Consider the following 18,662-nt stretch of genomic DNA (forward strand, 5'->3'; position numbering starts at 1 on the left):
TGAAAATTAATCAAACACTATTAGTGGTTCCCTCTGTGTGGTGATATTATTCACAAATTTTCTTTATATTTTACCATATTTTCTGAATTTTTACAAGAAGCATTTTATTGGAAAATGTTAAATTATAGAGAGTCATAAGTGAGAGATAAGTAATTGACAAATAATTAATAAAATTAATAGTCACAAAGTGAAATAGGAGAACAAGAAGAATTAAGTGGAAAAATCAGGGAGTTTAAGAATAAGGGAGATGGTTGAGGAAGAAAGAAGGAAGTCCAGAATGTCTTAGAAACTTTTGAAGTTTTATAGAGCCATTAAGCATTGACTTATATTTTTAAGTCATTCATTCAGTAAACATTGATATTTAATAAATATTTGGCCTAGGAGGTGCCAGAGTCCCTTGCCCTAAGATACCTATGTTTTGATGAAGGGGATACAGACAAGGAAGTGACAGTGTGAGAGGAAGAAACAGCAGGGTGGAGACACGGGTCGTGGAGGGTTGACAGAGGAGGCTTTCCTGAAGGAACAGAAGTGTAAGCGGAGCTTGGGAGCTAGGTTGAAAGGAATGTGAGATGTCTGGAGAGAGAAAGTGGGGATCAGCACAGGAAACACCTTGTAAACTGTTCTAAGAACGTGATTTTATAGCGTTTAAATATTTCAAATACATAATCTTGCTGGGTGTTCTTAGTAAAACAGCCAACAACAGTCACCTTGTTGTTTGGGACTTAGCAGGTGCACTGTAGTCTTCCTCCCCCTCTCTTCTCCCTCTGCTTTCCTCCCTCTCCCTTGCATGTATTCACTGCAGGTGACACACGGCATGGGTTTTACAGGGAAAAATAATCACAGATCCTCAAACATTGCTGATGTAAAATGAGGCAACCTTACTTTAGCATATTTAAAAGAGCCATGTCCAGTTCATGAAAATAAGTGTTAATTTGGCATGGTTGGCTGCTCTTTAAATCAGCTGTCACAAGGAGTTAGTTATGGTATTAAATATGATTAGGTGTTGAAAATTATTTTTGTCATCAGTATCGGTTAACATCTTACTACTGAATAACGTATACTACTTTCAGGGTTGTTTGTATTGACAGTGGCTGGAACCTTTGCACATAACTCCATAAGGTACTTAATCAGCTCTTAGGTAGATAAAATATGGTTTTTGTATTGTTATCTATTTTGGGATTCCCAAAAGAAATTTCTTTCTGCAAGACAGAAATATCATTCAAGGGGCCTGAACTGCCATAGGAAATCCAGCTACTGAAGATGTTATTTACTAAACTTTTTGCAAATAGATTTTTCTCTCTCCTTGCTTTAGAGGCAAACAATAGCTAAAACAATCATAACTTGTATAAAGAGAGAACCTGTCAGATTATTATTTGTTAATGATGGGCTATCCCCATTTGGGCAGTTTATAGCAAAATAGTTAACAGACATGCAATTTAGAACGAAAGAATACATGAATTTTGTTATAATCCCCATTCCATTCCATAAAGAGAAAATATTGTGGAAAATATTACAACTTAAAACACAGTGCGTTGTTAGTTTGGAAAAACTGAATTTTACTTACTGCTTGATTTGCCCCTCTGTGTTTTTAACTTATGTTTTTTCTACTGCCTGGAACGCCCTTCCTCTTTCTTGTCCACTTGCAGAATTTCTACCCACCCTGAAAGACTCCTACTTCCCGAGTTTCTCTGTCCCCCGGAAGGTTCATCTCTCCCCTCCTTTGTGCCCCCACTGTCCCTGTATTATAGCCCCTGCCGCATTAATGACACTTGTTTAAGTTTTGTGTTTCCGCACTGGGTTGTGAACCTCCTCAGTAAAGGGAGTGTTTCCTTCTGTACGAGTGTCTGGTGTCGTTAATGCTTGTTTGGCCTGAAGGAGAGGGGCTTTCTGCAGTGACACAGTGCTGCGTAATGAAAGCCTGTCTTACAGTCTTATGGACTGACTGGTAGCTGGCACTGTGCAATTACTTCTACTGGGTTATCACAGGAAGCTGGTTAAAGCCCACAATAATGTTTGAACAATAAGATTTATTTAATAGAACTCTGTTACAGGACTGGACGCCAGCAAGATAAGGGGAGGAACTATAAGCATATTACTCTAAGTGCGCCAGGCTGTAGGGAGACTCCCTCATAGCAAAGTATAAAGGTTCAAATTTTAAAATAGAGTAATTATAAGTTTGCAACAAAAGTTTACTAGGTATCTTCTGTGGTGTTCTTTGTAAAGTGCATTCTAAATTGCTAAAAATAGGAGGAAGCATGATGTAATGGGAAGAGTGGTGTTGTGAAATCTGAGTATTTTGGGTTCTATTCCCAGTTCTAATGCTTTTGATCTTGGTCTTCTACTTTCATCCACAAAGCTGTGAGACTCCTCAAAATACATCAAATTTAGAGATTCTACTCTTTCCCCTAACAGCTCAATTTATTGAGGATCTTTTCAGGGTTGTTGTTTTTTTTTTATCATTTTATCAAGGAATGAATTGCAGTCATGCATTCAAATTATATTTAATAGGCTTTATTGCATTTTAAACAATTAGAGATTTATCTTTATTTTAATAGGTAAAAAATAAGTAGGTTCCTCCTAGAATGGAGACATCATCCTTTTTAAGTCTTATGGGCTTCCCAGCTGGCCTAGTAGTAAAGAACCTACCTGCCAATGCAGGAAACACAAGAGATGCAGGTTCAATCCCTGGGTCAGGAAGATGCCCTGGAGGAGGGCACAGCAACCCACTCCAGTATTCTTGCCTGGAGAATCCCATGAACAGAGCAGCTGGCGGGCTAGAGTCCATAGGGTTGCAGAGTTGGACACCACTGAAGTGACTTAGCACATGTGTGTCTGGCACTTTGAGGATGTATACCTTGTTCAGTTATGATTGATATTTAATTTGTACTTAAGTTTGTAGACTTTTGACATTTTTTTCTAGTTCTTTTTCCTGTTTACTCTTTGTACTTTTTGTGGAGGTGGGGTTAGCAAGAATCTTACAGCAGTGATCTGGGATTCTAGTTGCTTTTATCAGAAGCACCTCATGTTTAATGATACTGTATCTTGGGAATTCCCTGGCAGTCCAGTGGTTAGAAGTCCGTGCTTTCACTGCCAGGAGTGTGGGTTCAATCCGTGTTTGGGATTAATTCTGCTTTCCCTGGAGAAGTTTGCTGAATACTTGGTTTCTCTCTTTGTAGGAGAAAAGTGGAGGTAATGGTACTCTTACCTTTTAAAAACAAAACACACAGAACTCAAGTTCTTTGTCAGCCTACTTTCCAGTTGGAATTAAATTTCAATCAGTTAGTTTAAATATTAGGTTGCATTGCATACTCTGAACTTAGATACGAAGAAGGCTTCACTCTCAATCAGAGCTGTTGATCTAATAGTCTTTTTTTAAACTTTGGAGTTTCACAAAAAAAGTTTATTTAAATATGTGCAATCCTTTTCTATTCAAAGTTTGTAGAATAAACTTTTTATGTATGCATTTTGGTTAGAGAAATTTGTTAGAGCCTTGGCAGCCTGATATTTTTTTGATTTGGTATGTCTTTTCTACTCTTTCTAAGGTACTCTGAAATGTGTGTGTCATATTTTAGATGAATTTTTAAAAACTTCATATTTCATCATATTTGCTGATAAGTAGAAACAGTGGTGTGTGATACAGGCACCGTTGAGAATGTCCAATGCATGAAGATCTTTTCAGACTTGTTTTTCATTTTTCTCATTTGAAGAAGAAATTTAGAAACACTATATGGTTTACTCATAATAATATTGAGATTTTTAGAGAGAATACCCCTGCTTTACTTGTCACAGTTGGATTTTAGTACCTATTTCACAGAGTTGTTTGAGAAGTCAGTGGGTGATAGATGTGACATGCTCAACACAGTAACCGCACGTAGTGGGTTCATTTCGCAAAGGCTTCATGTAGCCTGACAGGTGTCATGTGTGACACGGAATTGAGAGCCACAGGCTCAGGGAAAAGTTAATATATGCCTCCAAATCCTGCCTTGGTCAGCTATGAAACTCATTCAGAAGTAATGAAAAATTTGCAGAGGAGCATATGGTGTGGAGAGTTTCATTCAAATGACGCTGTATCCTTCCATCGGCCGTCTGGAAGCAGAATCCAATAGACAGGAAGAGATCAGTAAATGACAGCAAAATACATATGTATTTTTTTTTTTTTATGTTTGACACTGCCCTCACCATTGCCATTTTTTCATATCTTTCTACCTTCATTAATTCAGCCGGAGTTGTTCCTTTTGTGTGTATGTAGACGCGTTATTAAAGTTACTACCTTGTCCTAATGAGAGAGGGCGAGCATCCCAGGAGACAGCTTAGGTTGCTTTAACTTCGTGACGAAGCTGAAGTCGCCCCGCACCTGACATTCCTGCCCCGGGCCCCTCCCCGTGAGTAAGAGGAAAGGCTTGGCCCATCGCTTAGACAAAGCCGGACGGCTGCCTGCCGAGCCGCCGGGGAGGAGACTCCTCCTCTCCTCCTCTCCTCCGAGCGGGGCTCGTCCCCCAGGGTTTCGCCCCGCCGACGACCTGCGGTGGAGCCTGAGCAGGGGCTGCTGTCGGGGCCGTGGACCCCCGCCCCTGGGAGGCCCCGGGGGAGGAGCCGGCGCGGCCACCCGGCCCCTGCCGGCAGAGCGGTGCCTGCCGACCCCAGCGCGCCGCTCCCCCTCCCGCTCGAGGGCCAGGTTGTCCCCGGCTCTCAGGTGGCTCGCGGCGGGCGGCTGCCCTGGCCGGCCGGCCGGCGATCTGGTGGGAAGGGAAGGGGAGGGAAGGGGTGGTCCTTCTGCCCGGACCCCTCTCGGCTGACTCACAGGAAGTGCTGGAGCTCGCCGAGCCGGGATCCCGCCCTCCCCCTCCGACGTGGGCTCTGCCCTGTCTCCCCTAGAACAATGAAGGGCTTCCAAGTTTGCTGAGCCTCCCGGGCGCGTTCCTCCGGCTCCCGTGCTAGCCTGCAAGATGTTTTGCCACCGACTTTTGCAAGAAGCGGCCTCGGAAAAAGCCCTTCCCTTGGCGGGTCGCTTTGTGTGAAGAGTCCGCAGGGTGACCATGGTTCAGCGCTTCAGCCTCAGGAGGCAGCTATCCAAGGTGGGTAGCTGGGGTAACTGGTGCGCGTGTGGAGGGGAGTTCGCGCCGGCTCCGGCGTGGTATCCTTGTTCTCCAGCGGTTCTTCTGTCAAGCCTGCCTCCTCCGAGCCCGAGGAGGGGCTGGGGGAGGAAGCGCTGCCTTTTGTTCTTTCCTCAGACAGACACAAAGGTTGAAGGCTGACTGCACTGGGACCCCCAGATTTTGTTCCCCCGAAAGGGGAGCTGTCATTTGTGAATCTGGAGGAAGTTGTAGTCCGCTTCTCACTTAGGGTTTCCAGAGTGTATGCGGGGAAAGAGAGAATAGTGGGTAAAAAGTGCCCATGTTTAATTAGCAATTCATGTAGCCGCTCTTGACCAAAATGAGAAAACCTTATTGGTCTGTGGAATCAGTGCTTTTGTACAAAAATTAATATTAACCTGGGGAAAGCTCCCAGAAAATAGTTTGATAAGTGTGACCAGCATGACGATGTTACCGTGAGTGGTGGTATTAAGAAACTCACATACTCCTTCATTTAAGGAGCAGGTGACAGGCAGTCACCGGAAGGCTCAGGAATCAGTTTTTACAGAGTTGTGCTGGCAAAACACATTTCATGTGTGCAGCTTTGGGGGAAAACTTATTTTAATCCGAGAAAATCAAATTGAAAATTAAAAAAAAGCAAAGCGCTCTGAGAAGAGGGGCTGCTGATTTTATGCATCAGCCTTGGCAGTGGGCAGCCCTCTGCTCACCCATTCACGGAGCTGTCTTAAGTCAGTGCAGAGACTAGTGAGGAGAGAGGTGTGCTAAGAGTTGAGCTTATTTCAAAAACCATTGTTTTAAAAGCTCTTTTTGAAAAATGTAGCGGTTGGGTGGCTGGATTTGTGTCAGAGTTCATTCTCTTCGTGCATGCATGCTAAGTCACTTCAGCCCTGTCTGACTTCGTGCGACCCTATGCACTATAGCCTGCCAGGCTCCTCTGTCCAGACAAAAGCTGAAGCAAATAGTAAACCAGTAGGTATTCTACACTTCCTTAGTGGTTAGTCAGAATTGTTAGATCCTGACAAGCATTACTATTTTAAGGGGAAACCTTTAGTTCCTCACAGGTGACCTCAGTGTAAGATGTGTGCATTCAAGCAGAAATGAGCAAGGCTCTCACCCCCATCCCTTTGTCAAAAGTCATCTTTTTTCTTGGATCTCCAAACTGAACAAGGACTTTTTCGGAGTATTATTATAGAATAAATTTTCCTTGCTTCCCTTGTCCTCATTCCAGGTGTATGTGTGATGAGAGTGAGGAAATTGGGAAGCCTCAACATTTCTCCCTAACAACAAAAAGAGTCATTTTTGTTTCTCCTTCATGCGAACTTCCAGAACCACATGTTTTCAGATATATAGTACAGCTAAAAAGCAGAAGATGTGTAAATTGTCAGAGCACTGACATTTCTGCATAAGAGTTTTTTAAACAATTGAGAACTAGGTGATAAGTTTCTAATTAGGAAAAAACTGCTCTCTAGGTATTTTGCTGTCATTGTTTCTCTCCCAATTATTTTGTGAACTTTCAATATTCCTTTCACTCTGTACTGTACTCTTGACCATGAATTATAGGGGAAACAAAATGTTCTTAGGAGAGCTAGGAGCACATCTTCTCCATAACATGAAGAAATAAAAGGTACAAATTATATACTAGAAAATATATACAAATTATACAAGAGGTAACCTCTTTCAGTTCTTTATTCTAACATCCCTTTCCATTTTAACATGGTTTCTGGGTCCTAAACTGGATGGTCAGGACCAAATCTAAGGAATTTTGTTTTCTATCAAGAGTTCTTAACATAGTAATGAATTGAAAAAATGCAATACTGAATTGAAAAAATAATATTCTTAATTGTTTCAGTCTGTATGGCCCTGAAATTGGAGGAGAAACTGAAAGGCTATGTCAAAAAAACTTTTTTTTTTAAACTACAGTGAATGCACTGTGCCTCTATTCTGTCTTTTTGGCTAAACCCACATTACCTGAAAACAGAGGCCCTGTTGTACCCCCAGTACATGGTATTTCTAGCACACATTGAACACTCAAAGTGAAATTGGCTATTTGCAGGTCAAAAACAGTTGAACAATGGTAGTTTCATATGATTCCAACTTTAGGAACAAATGTTTTTTCCAATAAGGAATAATCTTCCACAAATATAGCTTTGTTTTAAAATGATCTCATTTTAAAAAGCAATTTCCTATCTTGACAAGAAGAAATACTCAGATGCTCATCTTTAAATTTTGTTGGGAATTTATTGAAAGAAAATATTTATACATGTTTGCAGTGATTTCAAGCCCAGTATCTAATTTAGATGCTTTTTACCTTTGATAGTCATGTTTACTTACACTGCATGTTTGCCCTAGAATATTAACTTGATTCCTCCAAGCTAATGGATATTGACATCTGAACTAAGTAAAAAAGGAGGGAGTAAGTTAAATAGAAGAAGTAAAAATCTTCATTAAAAAGAGACATGCTCAGTTGTCCTCTTTGACCAGATCCCAGTTACCTGCCTCAGAAAAGTTCTTTTTCTTTGCCGCCTTAGTTCCTTTCCCTTGCCATTTTAGATTATTTTCTTCCTTTAGAGTTTTCTCACATGTGACTTCAAAAATGCTAAGGAAAGCTTTTTTCTTCCTCCCCTAAGTCCTCTTCATGAGCCAGCCAAAATAGTCTGAAACTTGCTAATTTGGACATTACATTTAATTCTCTTAATGATACTTCATCTTAGATGATACCAACTTCATTTTGCCATTTAAGAAACAGGTTCAGAGAAATTCCTTTTCCCAGGATCAGCCAGAGATAGAGTGTCAGGTTCAACTTAGGTCTAACTCCAAGCGCATTCTGTTTCCCCACGCTACCTGCCTCCTAAATTTCTGGTGTATTGATTGGTCTCCTTTCGTGGTCTGAGATCTCTCTCCATGTATACAGAAAACAGCATAGTAAATAACTTAGGTAATTTCTTTGGAGCAGCCCCATAGGGCTGAAATTAATGTTCGAAAGGGTTTGAGTTTATCAGTCAAACTTGGTAAGTGTCTTCTACAAAGTTATGTTATTTGGCCAGAGAAACTTATCGATTTGAGTAAAATAGTTGATTTAATAAAGCCATATTAAATGTAATTGAAGCTTAACTGCATGTACTTACAACGAAATGTTATAAACTATTTGCCTTTTTGAAAATGTCTATTAAGGAGAATTTACTATTGAGTTTCTTTTTTTTTATTTTTTTTTTTATTTTTTTTACTATTGAGTTTCTATAATAATGTTTAATAATGTTAATACAATGAATTAAACATTCAGAAAGTCTTATTTTAACTCATTCTGGCTCTGTTGTTGTCCCCCCCGACCCACCCCACCCAACCTTTTACATGGGTAATAGAAAATCAGTCTTTCCCTTCTTTTTCAGGAACTTTAGTTTTTTAGAAGGTATGATAAATACTGAGGAGGCTTTGAGAAAATAGCTTTCAGATTGTTTCAGTAAGAATAATATACTTTTATTTTTTAATGATAATCATTTCTGTGATTCATAAATAAAAATTATGTAATTGTGAACTCTTGCTTCCATGTCTTTGCAACTCTTTCAAATCCCTGCTTCCATAGGTAACCAGTTTCTTGTTTAGCCTTCCACCCTTTGTGTATATATAAGAAAATGTGAATGTATATGTTCTGATCTTTCTAAAATGCAGGATATTGTTTATTCTAAGATAATAGCTTGAACTTTGTTTGGGGTTCATGTTTGTTTTCACATTTACACGGGAGGCTTACTTTCTTTAGGACAAGTAAAGCCACACAGAATGTACTTTCTATATAAAAGATAATTAAAATAATAGCACATCAAAGATGATTTGATTCTTTTTCATTCATACCACATTTCTTTCCTACTCAGTTGGAGATCTTTCTTTGGCTATATTAAAATTTTTCATATGGTGAAAAACATAGAATATAAAAATAATACCAGTAAATTCTGGGTTGCCCTGTGAAGAGATTAATGACTGAGAAATAGGAGACATGGGACTTTTTATCCCCCCCTCGTTCGTCCGTTGACTTATTTATTGAAGTTATTTAATTCAGACTTGTAGAGCACATGAAAGTATTTTTGTCTAAGCATTTTATTCTTGCCCTTCCTACATTTGAGACTGCCCTGTTATTTGGTGTCAGTTTGGTACCAGCTTAAGAAACTTAATATTTAGAGAAGTGTTGATCATAATCTGAATTCTTAATAAAAAACTGTTATATTCTCAAACATAGTTTCCTTTCAATTTCTGTCTGCTTTCTTTGGGTTTATGACCTCTGATAATGCACATGATTGATTTAATCATTCTATGAATGTATAAGAAATAGGGATTCTTATTTCCATTTTAAGTAAATTAATTAAGATCTTATAAAAGTATTTTGACGGCTTCAGTGGTAAATTTTATGTATGTTTACCACAATTAGAAAGAAAATATTTTGAACCCTTCTAAAGATTGAAGGTGGGAAGAGAAGGGGATGACAGAGGATGAGATGGTTGGATGACATCACCGACTCAGTGGGCATGAGTTTGAGTAAACTCCAGGAGTTGGTGATGGACAGGGAGGCCTGGCAGGCTGCAGTCCATGGGGTCGCAAAGAGTCAGACATGACTGAGCGACTGAACTGAACTGAACTGAAGGTTAAACACTATATCAGTACAGCAAAGTGTAGTATTTTTTGTATAGGTGTGGGAGTCAGTACCAGATGGATGCTTTTAAGTAATGGAAATGTGTACATCTCTTTTTCATGCTTTTAAAATTGAATTTTCTCTAAGTTACTTCAGACATCAACTCATTTCATACTTGGAAATATAATGGTTTATTTTTGTATTTTGCTGTCAGTTAAATGTTACATCTTCCTGTTAATTGTTAACCCACTTTTAGGAGGCTTAAATAAGGTAGTAGTATCATCAGCATTATAAGATCGTTCTGATACATTACATAACCAAAATAAGAAGACTGATGGATGCTGCTCTACTGTTATGTGAAACGAGACCCTTGTCAAATCAGTTCCATATATTGTGGATGTTGTGGGAATAGATAAGGAATAGAGCATGGCTTTCCTGTTCAAATATATTGTCAATAATAGGCTGAAGTAGAGAAACTAATTAAAAAATACGTGTATTCTATAATTCTGAAATGTTTTCATGATGTTGATGCCAGTTTAAATTTTAAAAATAACAAGTTATTGGCTGTAGATCTGAGAGACTGGAATATGTTACCAAGAGAAGATAGTAAAATCTCCTTGGGAGTGTGTTGCTTTTTTGTTTTTTAAGTACACAACTTTCATTTGGTGTTGCCTTGAATATCATTTTCCTAAGTGAGATGGCTGTATTAAATGACTCGATTAGATTCTTTGAAGTTCGAACATGTTTACCAAGAGCTGTTAGTTTTGAAAATCAATAAGCTGATATCCTTGAAAGCACTTGGAAAACTGTGAAGCACTATATTAAAGAGTTTACGATTATAGTGTTTTCGTTATTCTGTCATTCTGTAAGTGTATTTGAAAAGAAGTGATGGTTCTTTAAAACTATATTTTCAAATAGGCACACATACACACACGCCCTTTTTTTGGTACACGTAGACCCCTCTATCTTTGAATAGGTTAACAGTGATTGCCTCTGAGAAGAGGACCTGGGAAACTTGGGTTAGGGGTGGGAAGGAGACTTGGTTTTTAAAAATTATTTACCATGTATATACACTTTCTTAAATAATAGTCTGAGTTAAATGTATTTAAAGATCAAAATGTAGAATTAAATTTCAAGTTCATTATTCTTCAGTGAAAACCATTGCCAATAGTTTACTTAAAGGTTAATGGTTGAAAGGTGATATTCTTCTGGGCTTGGAACTTTATCCCACCCATCCATGTTATTCTCAGATTGAAGATAGCTTTTTCATGTAACACAGAAGTTTGTAATACAGGGTTGCTAACCCTTTAGAATTTTTTTAGGTGAACCTGTTTGGAGTAAGTTAACCATACTATTCTAAAAACCATACTATTTATATACCATTTGGGGAATGGTATATAAAGGCAAGAAGACATTTTACTTGTTATAGCTGTATATAGAAGTTGTATGTAATACTTACTAAAATACTCTTGATTTGGCTTACATGAGAAAATTAAAAGGATTTGCCCTTTTGGACACCCTGGGGTTGGCGAGGCTAACCTCTGCTGTGTACATGGACCTGTAACACTCCTACCGCAAAACATGCTGAAGAAGAAGAGTGCAGGTTGAACTCGGTTTACGGTAGCGCAGGAAATTGCTATTAGATTTCAGTCTGTTTTCAGCTGGTGTTTTGTAAGAAGCAGATTGCTTTGTGTGTATTAAAAGTTTAGTGTTTGAGAAGAATCCATGTTAAAGCCAGCAGTGTCTAAAATCCAAAGGTAACATAAGAATAAACATTTCATAGCTTTCATTTTCACTTGATAAAATTTATCCCAAAAGTATATCTCACTGAAGTTAAGTGAGCTGTGACTGGCTGTGTGACTTTAGACAAGTAATTCGACCTCTCTGAAGCTTTTTCCTCATCTGAAAAGTGTTATCTGGGATCCCTGAGAGATGTAAAATTATGTGATCTCTTTGTGAGCTAGATTATAGTCCCAAGAAAAATGACTTTAGATCGCAAATGCCAGAAAAAATATCTAGTTGTATACCAGGAGAGATCTAATTTTATACAGTTATTCTTAGCTAAAGTAAATAAATAAGTTTATGACTTTAATGGATAGGCTTAGAGTTTAGATGCTAGCCGACTCTGGATAATTCAGATTTGAAAATAGCAAGAGAATTACACTTGTTAGAGTCTGAGCGCTGAGATGATAAACATTTCCTCTACCTCTTCTTGTCAGAAGAAAATTTAAAATTTCTCTGTGGTAACAGACATTTCTTATAATGGAAATTTACCTTATACGTAACAGATTTATCTTCTTATGATGGTGTGTTGGAATTCAAGTCCTTTTTCTTGGATAAAACCCTCTCCTCTTAAGGAAAAGTTCATCGTAACTAGGGTGGGGAGTGTAAGAAAGGTAAAAAGCTAAAATAAGCTTTTTATTTTTACAGACTAATTCTTCCCTTGAACCTGAGGTGGGCTTGGGAATCCCCACAGAGGAAGTGAGATTTTAGCTGGACCTAAAGGATTTAAGGGCATCCCTGGTAGCTCACACAGTGAAGAATCTGCCTGCAATGTGGGAGACCCAGATTTGATCCCTGGGTTGAGAAGATCCCCTGGAGAAGGGAATGGCTACCCTCTCTAGTATTCTTGCCTGGGAAATTCCATGGACAGAGGAGTCTGTCAGACTACAGTCCACGAGGTCGCCAAGAGTTGGACATGACTGAGCGATAACTTTCATTTTCAAAGGATTTGGATTAGTGGTTCTCAACTGTCTCTTCCCATTTAGCCCCAGTGTATTAATACTAATACTGTAAGAATGTGACTTAGGATTAAGGTAGTAGTAGTACTTTGGGGGGTGAACTGAAAAATAAAGCACTGTTCTGATGCATGCTCCGGGAGAAGCCCTTCCGTTGCATATCATTGATGTCAATGAAGGGAGGACAGGAGGAAAATATTCCAGGAAGGAGGCAAGATTACCAAGTATGGTTTTAAGAGGGAGAGCTATGTCATATTCAATACCTGTTAGTTTGGGGGAGTTCTAATGTGAACATCCTTTAAAAATCTAATCCGAGGCTTAGTTTATATTTTCTGTGGGGAAATTTAACCAAAGTAATGAACAGTGTGGGCTTCTCTTGTGGCTCAGCTGGCAAAGCATCTGCCTGCAATGTGGGAGACCTGGATTTGATCCCTGGGTCAGTAAGATCGTCTGGAGAAGGGAACCCACTCCAGTATTCTTGCCTGGAGAATCCTGTGGCCAGAGGAGCCCGGTGGGCTACAGTTTATGAGGTTGCAAAGAGTCGGACATGACTGGGTGACTTAACAACCAACCAACCAATGAACAGTGTTGTCATCCTAAATTGCTTAACGTCTATAGAGTGAACAGAGGGGTAAATTCAGGAAACAGTCTTCCAGATAATATATGTGGGTTGTTTAATATTTCCACTTAGTATTACGTATGGGATTTTAACTGCAGAGTCTTAACATACTTCTCTAACATTCTTTCCCTGTCTTCTAGTCACTTGGTGAAATGTACATTGAAATGATGCACAGAGCACCTGAGTATAATTGCCCATTCTCTCTGGGTTGCAGTGTTTTTGTGTGTGTCTGTGTGTTGAGACTTAGGAGATTAGCCATAAAGGTTGGTTTCAGTGAACACTTTCTCTTTGGAGAAAATTGAGAATGTGACCCAAGCTATTCAGTGTCTAGTGGTAAGTAATTATTTTAGTTTCGAATCTTATGAAATGACGTTATTGGTCACTGTAATGAGATAACACCCAACCCTTGGGTCTTCAAGAAATTGTAGGGCAAAGAGTAGAAATTCTGTGTGTATTCTGATTCGGAGAGAACTTGGAACTTAGTAAATGGAGGTTGTGTATAAAGGTGAACAATGACCTCACGTCCTCCTACTCTATTCCTTTACTCAGACCACTCGAGCTGTACCCCCTTCCTTGCTGTTTTCTCAAATGCACACACAGCCTTGGGTCCTTTGAATTTGTTCTTCCTGCCGTCTGTAATCCTATTTCTCCAGACATCTGCTTGGATTGCTCTTGTATATCATTGAAGTCTCAGCTCAGAGGTCACCTCTTCAGCAAGGCTTTGACTATTTTCTTTAAAACAGCAAAATTACTCCCCCCACGCCCTCTGCCGCACCCACACACACTTGTTCCCCAGCTCTTCTTATTTCCCTTCTGAGTTTCTTTGCTTTTTCCCCTCTGGTTTATTTATTGTCATCTGTATTTTCTTACTCTGCCCCGCACCCCCATCATGTAAACTTTATAATAAAGTTTGTGTAAACTTTATGTCAGTCTATTTTGTTCATGTTTGTATACAGGAAGACATGCCTTTCAGTCTTCTTTTTTTGTTTGGTTGCATGTTGGAATATAGAGGCCTTCCCTCTTCACCTTATAAATAAAGCTCGGTGTCAAGTGGTGATACCCACTTTTCATAAGTGCTATATCCTTTGAAAAAGTGATCACAAAAGAAATGTTACAACTATACTGACTATTGGGAACTTGTCTGTGTTATGTCTGCATTTTTCCTGTACTTTGGAGATAAAAGAAGTTGTTCCTGTATAGATTTTGTCATTTAGACTCCTGCATAAAAACATCACTACTTAGAAACTAGAATCCTAATGAAACTTCCTTTCTCTGTTATTCAGTGAACAAATACATTTAGGTATTTAGATATTATAATATGGAGACTTTTAGGAGCTGACATCTCTCTGTCGGGCTAAACTGAGAAAAAGCCCTCATACTTCATTCTTGACCTGTCTCTTGGTTTGATAAACCTACCCCAGCTGTTGTATTAACCACAAAAACACATTTGTGTTTGAATATACTAGTGGCTTCCCAGTCACCTTGCCTACTTTTTAATTTAAGAGAAAGGGCAAAAGGCTACTATAAAATAGCTTATCTTAAAGGACAAACTAAATGGAATTCCCCTTTCTGGCATCTAAATTAGCTGAGTTTTTAAACTCTTCATTTTCTGCCATTGAAGTTGTCAGGAATACTCACGCTATAGTTGATAAGTGGAAGCACTGTCTACTACTACCTTCCATATTTCCTGTGTCTATTCTCAAATACAACAAACAAAAAAGGAAATAACATATCATAGCTCATGATAATCAGATTGTATTGAGCAACCACCTGAAAAGACATAGGAAGGATGGCAAACATTCCCAACAGATGCCTTCTACCTTTTTTCCCAAGTCCTTCTCCTCAAGTAAAAATAGTTCCCGTGAGAGTCAGAGGAGGAGTCAGCAGTGAGGGAGACTGTTGTGTGTGTCAGTACCACTCTAATCCTATGGCTTTGAGGACGTGGAAACCCAGAGACCTTGACTCCGGCATGCCTGTTCATTTCACTTGTGTCACTTCCCTGCTTATGCTTTGCCAAGACCTCCAGTGTGACCTCTGTGTTGCTAAATCCAGTCCTCGGTTCTCAGTTCTCATCTTGATTTTAACATGTGGCATGCTGGTCGCTCTGTCCTCAGTGAACACTCTCTTCACTTGGCTGTCAGGATATCGTACTCTTGGTTTCTCTTCCACCTTACTGGTCCTCACCAGTCAGTCTCCTTTCCTGATCTTTTAATTATGTAGCTATAGCCTAGGCTCAGTCCAGTTTACTGTTTTCTTAGCGGTTTCATCCAGTCTTACAGTGTTAAGTACCATTATATGTTGACACTTCCCAAGTATATAATCTCAGTCCTGATCTTCTCCTTGAATTCCAGATCCGTATAATCAGCTGCTTGTTTGATATCTTCATTAGGATGTCTAACAGACATTTGAGACGTAATAGGTCCACACTAATCTTCTGGTATCCTTTCCCATCCCTGGTTCCCTTGCCCTTCTCCTTCACAGTTAACAACACCTCCACCCTTCAGGCCCAAAATCTTTGAGTCACCTTTGATGCCTCTTTCTCACTTCCAGTTTATCAGCAAGCCCTCTTGACTTCACTTGTAAACATATCAAGAATTTACCAATATCTGTTCTCTGCTGACACCCTCTTTTACCTGTATTACTGCAATAACCTCCTAACTAGTCTTTTTAGCATCTACTTTTGCCCCAGTAGAATTTATCCTTATCACAAAAGACAGAATAATCCTAATAAAACTTAAGCCAGATGATATTATTCATATGATCAAAACTCTCCAGTGTTTTCCTCTGTCACTCACTTGTACGTGGTCTTTAGGGCCCTACACAATCTGTTTTTTATTAACTCTGACTGCACCAAGTTCAGTTCATTTGCTCAGTCGTGTCCAACTCTTTGCGACCCCAGGAACTGCAGCACGCCAGGCCTCCCTGTCCATCACCAACTCCTGGAGCCTGCTCAAACTCGTGTCCATGAGTCACTGATGCCATCCAGCCATCTCATCCTCTGTTGTCCCCTTCTCCTCCTGCCTTCAATCTTTCCCAGCATCAGGGTCTTTTCCAACAAGTCAGCTCTTCACATCAGGTGGCCAAAGTATTGGAGCTTCCGCTTCAGCATCAGTCCCTCCAATGAACAGTCAGGGTTGATCTCCTTGACGCTGGCCCTCTAGCTGTTCCTGGGGCACACCGAGCACTCCCCTCCCACAGCCCCTTTGCATTGTGCTCTACTGTCTCCTGGGTTCTTCTTCCTCCAGGGGGCCACATCACTCAGGTGGTCGTTGCTTTCAGGTCTTACCTTAGGTGTTGTCCTGTCAGATCTTCTTAGTGAGACCTTCCCTGAGCACTCTAAAATATTAAATTAGGATATCGCCCTGTTTTATTTTTTATTCCTACCATTTATTACCTTTAATGTACAATAACTAATATACTGTACAATTTACTAATTTATTTATTCTCTTTCCCCCTCCCTGCTGGGGAGTGTTTGTCTATTTTATTAACGTATCTTCAGCATCTAGGGTATGGTAGATGCCTAGTTCCTATTTATTGAAAACATGAATGAATCATTTCTTTGAAAAAAATGGAAGGAAAAAAGCCATCCTGAATTGAGAATGTAATATTTCATGGAACATTGTATTTTATTGTTGAACAGAAATCTTAGTGTGTAACTTTTTAAAAGTGGTTTCATCATTTCCCTTGAATGTAACAACAGCAAAGTAACCTTTTGCCTACTCTTTTTTGGCTTTTTTATAAATAATGAATCCCTAGAGATTTCTTCTTGCCAACAAGAAAAATCAAAGTTATTAACTCGTATTTAGTTTGATTCTATGAATTAGATAGAACAAATGTTATTGTCCTACTTAGTAGATATATAAAATAAGATTACAGTGTTTCATAACTCTTTTGTTTTAGTTAAATTCATATTAACACAGAAATAGCTCCTCTCTTGGTAGTAAATGCCAAATTCCTTAAGTAGATTGAATTCTAGTTGGGATGATAAAGCATGAAAGAATATAAAACTAAGTTTTACTTAATTGTGTCCGAATGTGGGCTGTGTACTAGTGCCCTGAGAACTTTGAGAGGGGAAGATAAGCTAGGAGAGCTTGCAGAAGATGGGCTTTGAAAGATAGATGGGTAGAAAGCCAGTGAGTGAAGAGGAAGCAAAGAGTCAGCCAGAAGATTATTGTCTTTTTCCTTTTCTGCAGTATTCCTGGAATCTGTAAGTCTCACACATGGTTTATTTATTGAATGAAAGAATGAATGTGATAATGAGCATTATCCCCTACATGATCAGTGACAACAGTTTGGCGAACAGAGTATGTGTTGGCAAAGAAAATGTACAAAGATGTTTGATGAAGCCAAGCCTAGAAGGTTTTGATGTCCAGATAAAGATTTCAGACTGGTTTGATTAAGTGTTAGCAATCCAGCCCATATTCTTACTAAATATTTACTAAGAAAACCCATGATGTAAATAGTGTGCTCAGAAGCTTTGTCTAAGATTACGGCTCCTTCCAATAGAACTTTCTGTGAGGATGGGAATGTATCTGTGCTGTCCAGTGTAATAGCCACTTACCATGTGTGACTGTTGAGCCTTGAACTGCAACTGATGTGAACAAGAAACTGAATTTTAAACTTAATTTAAAAGCCACCTGCAGTTAGTGGCTGCCATATTGGACAATGCAAGAGAATGTTGGATGGTTGGGAAAGTGAACAAACTAGGACTGAGAACACAAGTAGTAGGCCTTTAGAGTAATCCAGCCATGAGTGGTGAAATTTTAAAAGGGAGAGTATCTGCCGTCTAGAAAGAAAGGGTGAAACAGACCACCAGCCCAGGTTGGATGCCAGAGACAAGTGCTCAGGGCTGGTGCACTGGGAAGACCCAGAGGGATGGGATGGGGAGGGAGGCGGGAGAGGGGATCGGGATGGGGAACACATGTAAATCCATGGCTGATTCATGTCAGTGCATGGCAAAAACCACTACAATATTGTAAAGTAATTAGCCTCCAACTAATAAAAATAAATGAAAAAAAAAAAAAGAAGGATCTACAGGATTGAATGAAAAGGAGATGAAAGAAGGAAGACTCAGACTCGCATAGAATCCAAGACTTTGGGTAATGAGGAATTGAATTATTAGGGAAACAGGATATTTGGAGCAAGCTGAAGGGTGGTTTGTTGGTTTGGGTGTAAGTACAAGTTTGGGTGTATTATGTCTTTGATGAAGATATAATGGCTAAGTGGAGAGACTGTGTATTTAGAAATAGAGAATTTGGGGTTAGAGAATTTGGTGGTGATGTTAGTGTGGAGATAATCCCTGTAGTCATGAATGGAAGAGCTTTGAGCAAATAATAGAGGAGTGAAGGTGGTGATTAGTGTCATACAGCAAAGAGAAAAAGATGAAGGCTGATTGAATTTAGTCGTGAAACTATAGGTTTAGAAGAGGAAGAGACCCTAGAGATTGTCATCTAATCTGTTCAGTTTACAGAGGAGGAAAGTGCTCAGTGATGTGAAATGAAATGTTTAAATGTACACAGCTTATAAATGTCAAATGGAAGTCTTGAACCTAAATTCTCTGCTGACCCCTTCAACTTACTTCTTTTCTCATTATG

At 39.3% G+C, this 18,662-nt stretch overlaps 1 protein-coding gene across 14 annotated transcripts in view; it reads left to right on the top strand.

Moving 5' to 3' along the window:
• The window catches only part of TMCC1 (transmembrane and coiled-coil domain family 1), a 152,260-nt gene that overhangs the window by 68,686 nt on the left and 64,912 nt on the right, over nucleotides 1–18,662 (top strand). Inside the window, exon 2 of one of the 14 annotated variants that reach the window (XM_043886987.1) lies at nucleotides 4,876–5,075. The exons of the other annotated variants lie outside the window; for them this stretch is intronic. Coding sequence (XP_043742922.1) covers nucleotides 5,037–5,075 — 39 coding nt within the window. The 5' untranslated portion in view covers nucleotides 4,876–5,036. The remainder of the gene's footprint in view (nucleotides 1–4,875; nucleotides 5,076–18,662) is intronic. 14 annotated transcript variants of the gene reach the window in all.

Source organism: Cervus elaphus, chromosome 24, assembly GCF_910594005.1.
Source record: "Cervus elaphus chromosome 24, mCerEla1.1, whole genome shotgun sequence".
NCBI classification, from domain to species: domain Eukaryota; kingdom Metazoa; phylum Chordata; class Mammalia; order Artiodactyla; family Cervidae; genus Cervus; species Cervus elaphus.